Below are 8,132 nucleotides of genomic sequence, written 5' to 3' on the forward strand. Positions count from 1 at the left end.
ATTGACTGCTGGTGTGATATAATAAAAAATAACTGGCCTGATTGTTTATTGACTGCTGGAGTGATATAATAAAAAATAACTGGCCTGATTGTTTATTGACTGCTGGAGTGATATAATAAAAAATAATTGGCCTGACTGTTTATTGACTGCTGGAGTGATATAATAAAAAATAACTGGCCTGACTGTTTATTGACTGCTGGAGTGATATAATAAAAAATAACTGGCCTGCCTGTTTATTGACTGCTGGAGTGATATAATAAAAAATAACTGGCCTGGTTATTGACTGCTGGAGTGATATAATAAAAAAATAATTGACCTGACTGTTTATTGACTGCTGGAGTGTTATAATAAAAAATAATTGGCCCCAAAACAACTGGTTTCTTCATTATCTATGGTGTTTTGAATCCATTTTACTTCACCATACAGTAACCTATATTAATTTAGGTACAATAATAATGTTATGACATTTCATCAAATTCAATATTCAATATTATACAGTAAACCAACTGTTTAATGATTGTATATGTTAAAGATTTCTTTTCACCAGAGGTGAAATTAAAATGAGAATCTGTATGTAAATGATGAAGACACCACAGATATTATATACACTTCACCAATAAATGAGCCTTCAACAGGTGAAACTACAGTTCACAGCAGCAGGTACAGCCAATGAAGAAATGCATAAGGCCTCTACATCACAGATTCTCCTTTTAATTACACCTCTGGTGAAAAAGAAATCTTTAACATATATATATACACACACACAATCATTAAACAATTTCTTCATTGTTGGAGTTACACTGTAGAGAATTACTAGTCTGAAAATAACCAGTGTTTATTTACTGTATAAACACAGACTTACCGCATTACTATACAGAGCCACAAACTTACCACATTACTATACAGAGCCAGACTTACTGCATTACTATACAGAGACACAGACTTACTGCATTACTATACAGAGCCACAGACTTACCACATTACTGTACAGAGCCACTGACTTACTGCAGTCTGTGTGTCTGTATAGTAATTACTGCATTACTATACAGACACACAGACTTACTGCATTACTATACAGAGCCACAGACTTACTGCATTACTATACAGAGCCACAGACTTACCACATTACTATACAGAACCACAGACTTACCGCATTACTATACAGACACACAGACTTACCACATTACTATACAGAGACACTGACTTACCACATTACTATACAGAACCACAGACTTACCGCATTACTATACAGAACCACAGACTTACTGCATTACTATACAGAGCCACAGACTTACCGCATTACTATACAGAGACACAGACTTACTGCATTACTACACAAACAGATTTGCTGTGTTACTGTATCTGCATATTATTACAGATCTTAAGATTTTGTATGTACTTGTGTTGAAAATGTTTTCCCTGTAAAAATTGTTTAGAAAGGAACAAGGGTTTTCTAGTGGTACCGTAAAAAACAATTAAAGGACATTTGTACTTATACACAGCTGTATAGTCTGACAAGTCTGTATGACTGGCATGTTCATATCCTACTCATCTACCCAAGAAAATATAAATTGTTTGGTAGGTAACTTTAGAGGATGTCTTAAAATATTTATTTCAAATCTGCTTGTTTTGATATTCAAATCATTCTTCTACAATCATTACCTCAGCTGCTCCTGTATTGTTTATATTAAAATTTCTCTGCTCATACTTTTTCAATACCAGTTTTAATCCAATGGATCTCACTTGAATTTCCAGTTCATATTTTCTGTAATGAAATAAAGCATTAAAAAGGCTAAATACAAAACAAAATCATTTGTTGTAAATGAAGTCTTACTGCTTAATTAATACGTGTGACAAGATTAATTCAAGAAAGACAAACATCAGTATAAAATGTAAAATATTAACAACAAAACAATGTTTACTAACATAATTTTCTCAATGTCTATATAAATATTAGCTGAGTGTAAAAATCAAATAACATAAAACTGAAACGGTTAAATCAAACCGTGGATGGTCGGTGGAGAGTTCTTGATCTACTAATTTCTGAACAGCAGTATTCCAAGGTAGAGGAGCTTGAGAAATGGTTGCCACAATAGCTGTCATTCTTTGGTCAGGATACTGCTGCATGCAGTTAATAACAGCAAGAACCTTTTCTTCCCACGGAGCTTCTTCCCAGTACCACCAAGTGTGGGGTGAGGTGTCTAACACTTCCTATACAAGTAGAAGACATTTAGTTAAATTAACAGTTTTTTAAAATCTTGAAGTTTCTTAATTTTCATAGAAAGCTACTCGAGGGTTATCTGCACTAGCCATCCCTAATTTTGAAGTATAGACTAGAGGGAAGACAGCTAGTCAACACCACCCACCACCAACCCATGGACTACTCTCATTGAATAGTGGGATTTATCTGTTACTCTAATAATGCAGCCAGGGCCCCAAAGTGAATTTGTTTTCTTTTTCTTTAGAGTAGCAGGGTGTAAACCAGGGATCCACAGATTTACCACTGGCCCTTTCATAAACTAGGAACAAAAATATAACAGAACGTTTACTCCATATTTATGACTTCAAACACAGTTCTAAAGCTTATATTGAGTTCTATAATGTTTGATAGAAATATCAGGATTATAATGAGCAACATAGGGGGCATTAGTATACTGAGGTGGTACATACAACAGCCAAGGAGTGCTTGCATCATTATTATATTGAGGTGAAACATAAAATAGTCCAGGGGGTACTTGCATCATTATTATACTGAGATAGCACACAACAACCCAGGGGGTTGTATGTGTGTATATATATATACATACACATCTCAAAGTTTTCCGGGTTACCACAACCACTGACCTGTATATAACTCAGTAATGTGTTTCCTTCATCTAACTCATTCCTCTTCATATAGTTACACAGAAAGTGCTCAAGAAGCCTTCTCATCACGTTGACGTCTCTCACCCAGTCCAGAATAAGAAACACTACGGCAACTTTGTCTTCCTACCAAGCATATCATAGAAAATACTAAAAATATCAAAAACATTTAAAATATTTCTTTACTTATCTCAATTATTAAAAACATACACATTTGAAGTGAAACCAATAAAAAAAACTTCTATATATTCATTTCAAATATTATTTCTTTAGATGTAAACACCTGACAAAATTCTGATAGTGAGAGATGACATCCATAATTCTTTTTCAGATCCATCAATTCTTTCAGGTTCGAAAGCAGCTCCAGAAGAGTTGCCAAAGAAGAACCACTTGTTGCTGCAATCCTCTATAAAGAAAGATTAGTAGAATAATATACAACTGTGTCATTATAAACTAGTTATTAAGGCTAATCAGTTTTAAAAAACTTTTTAAAACTTTCATTCTGTTATAATTTTTTCCTGTAAGTTGTGGAATAACAAAGTTTTATCTTGTTCAATTTTAACTCAAACTTAAAACATATCCTAAAGAACAAACAAGTCAAATATAATGCACTTTTTTTTACATAAACTTTTATTTGGGTGTATAACAATATGAATTAAAAATATATATAAATAAAACACAACAACAGGTCTGCAAAACCTAAGAAAAATTCCTGGACAAAACTGCGACTTCCAAAGACTTCCGGTGTTGAAAAATTTGCTTATAGAATTTCATGACTGGTCAAATGATACGTTCAGATCCACCACATCTCTGATTCACAAAATTAACAATAATCACTGAAATGAAGAATGAATCTTCAAGAAAAAGATATAACTTACCTGCCACAAATGAAGAGATATTTCAACAGATACAGTGGTTATTCCTGTCACAGACTGACCAGCCATAAGATCACAAACATTAGGAAGAACTTCTAAAAGCTCAATAGCTGAATCTGGCCAAGAATCCTGTTAACAAGAATGACAAAACAATGGACAAAATCTAAAATTAATAATCCTGTAAAAATATCAAATATTTAAATTATGTTTTAGAAAGTAAAAATTATATATATACACATTTTGATATTTATTGTTATACACATCTAGAATTAACGATCTTGTATCTTAATTTCAATTTAGCATTAATGATGTCTGAAATGTATTTTTTACAACTATACTATATCAAACTTTAGTATTTCAGGAGACAGATAACAGCATTGCTACAATATGTAGAATTATACATGGACTTTTCTCTATGTTAAAATATTTTTATTTGTGAGCTTTCAGCCCTCTTATTGGAGCCTTCATTGGTACACTGTTGCCAGATGAAGGCTCCGGTAAGAAAGTTCAGAAATAAAAGTATTTTAACATAGAGGAAAGTCCATGTATGATTCTACATATAAATTTATCTATGTCATGGATCATAAAAACCAATATTGCTACACGTTAATTTCTCAACCAGCAACAGAAGGATATTTTAAACACCATTAACAAAAAATAAAATTAATATGAATTTCAAACACTAAAGGCTAGGTCAAAGTTATTTTCACCTAGGATTATCAGTGAAATGTCAACAAATCAGCCTATATTATAACCCAGAATAGTGGAAAGACACAGAGGGTTAAGTATATCATGCTAACATAATTTTAAATATACAATAGAGCTAGCCACATAACAATCACAGCCCAAAATAAAGTTATGGTAGAGTGGCATGTATAAGAACTACATTTTGATAGTGTTTGGCATTTAATAAGTAGCATGATGCCTAGGAAACTGACTGCTTTTGTTAAGGGTATCTAACAGCCTTTTCTGATACAAAATATCATACACTCAGATTATAAAGATGTTAAGATTGGAATGTTTGTTTTGAATTTCATGCAAAGCTACACAAGGGCCATCGGTACTAGCCATCCTAAATTTACCAATGAAAGACTAGAGGGAAGGCAGCTAATCATCACCATCAATCACGACCTCTTGGGCAACTTTTTTACCAATGAACAGTGGGATTGACTGTCACATTATAATGCCTCCACGGCTGAAAGGGCAAGCATGTTCTAACCCGCAGATTGTGAGTTGAACACCCTAACCACTGGCCATGCCAGACCTGTTAAGACTGAAAGTGGGAGATATCTCTTGTCCAAGATGGTGGGTCAAAGTGCACACATCATGACTTTTATAGAGTTGCATTCAAAATTCAATTAAACAGCTTTATTATCAATGTATATTAATAAACATAGCATCAAAATGTAGTTTATGATTTAAGTTTTAATACTAGTTTTGATTTCTTAATTTAAAAAGAAAATATTTAAATAAATTATCAATATTCATTTCTACATTTCGCATGAAGCCTCTTAGATTTCAGAATGTCCACTAATTACAAACTATAGATATTCACAGGCCAGACTTTAAAATAAGAACCTCCCAATTCTTCATTCTTTTGAAATTGCTTATTTATTCCTGCTTACTTACCAATGGTACATTTTTATAACCAATAAAAAGACCATTTTGTGAATTAAGTGATATCTTTACATTAATTTATTTTGGTAAAAGACAGCTTTTCAAACCAGATTTTACTGAGATAAAACCAGAGTCAGTGCTCTGGTAAGTAATGAAAGTTTTTAAACCTTTTAATAGGCCAGTTTATAGTAGTTTTGGGACATTCTGTTTTGCTGTTTGAATTATTGTTTATTTTTAAATGCTAAAGGAATTATTTTTTTGGACAACTAACTTAGTGAGAAAAATTTAGGGTTAATGAAACTAGTTTCCAAGAGCAAAATGCCTCAATCCTGAAGTAATTGCTAAATTTCTTTTTTTAATGTATATTTTGTATTTATTGATATATATTTACCAAAAGTAACTAAATTGTAAAAATTAAAAACTTGTGAGGATAGAAAAAAAAATTGTTTTTCGGCCGCAAGTGATGCACAAGGAAAATACACAGTTATATGGTGCACGATGTAATCCGAAATTTTGTTTTCCATAAACTCTCCCTACTCCTTCTTGGTGGTTATTGCTATTTGTGATCATAGACATGGTTCAGAGCAATATAAGGGTACAATTAAATGTAAACAGTTGTAAAGTGTTACAAGCCTGAGGCTGTTTACGATAAATAACTGGAATTTTTGTTACAGCCTGCAGTCATTTTAGTGTGTTTTTATAGCAAAGCCACATCAGGCTATCTGCTGCGTCCACTGAGGGGAACTGAACCTGATTTTAGCATTGTAAATCTGTAGTCTTACCACTGCCCCACTTTTAGAAAGACAAAACGGGTAATTTAGATTTATTTTGTAATTTTTTGGTAGTGGTTACAAGGTCAGTTAAATGGACAGAGCTAATATAGTGTTAGGGCAAAAAAAATATAGAGTTTTACTGATATTTTTTTATGAGGTTCTAGGGGTTATGAGAATGAAATCTACAACTGCAAGATAAAAAAAAAGTATTTTTATTATTAATATGAAAATCACCTTGCACTCAGGCTAGTCAGAGTTTGAATCAAATTGACTGGAGTAAATTCAGAGGCAAACCTTTAGTAGAAATACTTTATTATAAATGCTAATTTTTGGTGTACAACATACTTGTAATATTTACTAAAAAATTACCATATTTTGTGGAGATACACTAAGTAAATTTGGAATAATAATAATAAACATTATTTCCCCAATTGAATGATCCCTTGCATCTAGGGACAATGGCTAAGGGCACCAGGACCATCCAGAAAGAGACTTGCTTTTGCAAAACGTCATATCCCAGTCAGGGTGAGTGAAGTGCTGTCGTGTTTTCCAACAGATAAAAATCCACAAACACAATGGTCAATTGCAAAAGTTACTTCCACAAGATATCTGTCAAACTACTACATACCTTGAGCAGCTGGAGGATAGAACAGGTACTCATGCTATTTCATATGAAGATATACTGGTTAGGTTGGAAGAAGCAGCGCATGATCAAACTATTGAAATGATAGCTGGGAAACCATAGTCCTAATAGATTAGACTGCTTTTGGAAAGCAGAGAGGCATAGTAGTATGCTTTGGACATGACAGTCTTAAAATGGAGCCTTTTGCAATAGTCTATACTGAAGAACTATTGTCAAGATGAGTGATCATCATATAGAGCAAGGTGACAGACTGTAATGAGGTGGTGCAGCTCAAAAATCATTTTAAAAAAACAATTTTTCTATATCAAACCATCTACCATTTTTCCATCATAATTTGTCAAGAAAATGTGAACAGATTTCACAGGCACTAACTTCCTTCTAACAATACTAAAAAATTAACAGAGAGTTAACGTAATTAACTGTAATAAAGTAATCTGAAATACTCTAAGGACAAATATCAGAGAATGTTTGAAACTTTATCAATTTCTAATGCTTTTAGAAGAATAAGTTATTTATGATGCAAAGAGAGGTGCTTAAATTGAACATATACTGTATCTAGCACCATAGATGTAGAAATGTAAAGATAGGCTCAATGAAAAACTATGATCTACTTCTAATTATCATCAATAGAAGTAATTGTATTTTGGGGGTTAGAAATTCTTTTGGACCTTGAAGAACTTGTATCCAGTTTCTATGTGGTTGAGTGTGAGTTGCTTAGGTGTAATGCTGTATTAGGATGTCAATTATAAAAACAAATAACTACATTTTGCTTTACAACCAAGTTTTGTACAAATTCTTGTATTTCTAAATACAATAAACCCCTTTGGTGTAAATTAACTCCCCAATTAAACAACAATTTACTTTAACAAAATAAAGTTTTGTTTTGATATATAGCAGTAATACAGAAAATAATTACTTTTTTAAGAACTTCCATGTTGAACGCCCTCTGGGTCAGCCAAGAAGCCACAACATCCTATAAAATGTAAGAGCTTTATATTTATGTGTGAATATTTTCACAGTAACAAATATGTAATATACACACAATAACAATAAATAACTAAAGATCACTAAGAGAATTCAAATAATTTCTCTCCTGTTTTTGACATACCTCATTCTCTGAAAAATGTTGGAGGTTTTTTTTTTATTCTGCAGATGAAGATATGATTTTATATCCTACACAAAAAGCTGCTTTAGTTTAAATTACTTAGATTACAATTTCTACAACTGATAAGGTTTTATCATCATGTAAATATACAACTTCTAGCTTACATTACAATTTCTACAACTGATAAGGTTTTATCATTCATGTAAATATACAACTTCTAGCTTACATTACAATTTCTACAACTGATAAGGTTTTAT

At 32.2% G+C, this 8,132-nt stretch overlaps 1 protein-coding gene across 1 annotated transcript in view; it reads right to left on the reverse strand.

The window, feature by feature from the left end:
- LOC111083049 (kinetochore-associated protein 1-like) overlaps window positions 1–7,743 on the reverse strand; it is a gene marked incomplete at both ends in the record, with an annotated part of 33,495 nt that extends 25,752 nt beyond the window's left edge. The window contains 6 exons of the mRNA XM_022379264.1: window positions 1,663–1,765; window positions 2,006–2,211; window positions 2,845–2,988; window positions 3,146–3,268; window positions 3,741–3,866; window positions 7,687–7,743. Coding sequence (XP_022234972.1) covers window positions 1,663–1,765; window positions 2,006–2,211; window positions 2,845–2,988; window positions 3,146–3,268; window positions 3,741–3,866; window positions 7,687–7,743 — 759 coding nt within the window. The remainder of the gene's footprint in view (window positions 1–1,662; window positions 1,766–2,005; window positions 2,212–2,844; window positions 2,989–3,145; window positions 3,269–3,740; window positions 3,867–7,686) is intronic.
- Between the last annotated feature and the right edge of the window lie 389 nt (window positions 7,744–8,132).

The sequence above is a fragment of the Limulus polyphemus genome, unplaced genomic scaffold, assembly GCF_000517525.1.
Source record: "Limulus polyphemus unplaced genomic scaffold, Limulus_polyphemus-2.1.2 Scaffold8014, whole genome shotgun sequence".
NCBI lineage: Eukaryota > Metazoa > Arthropoda > Merostomata > Xiphosura > Limulidae > Limulus > Limulus polyphemus.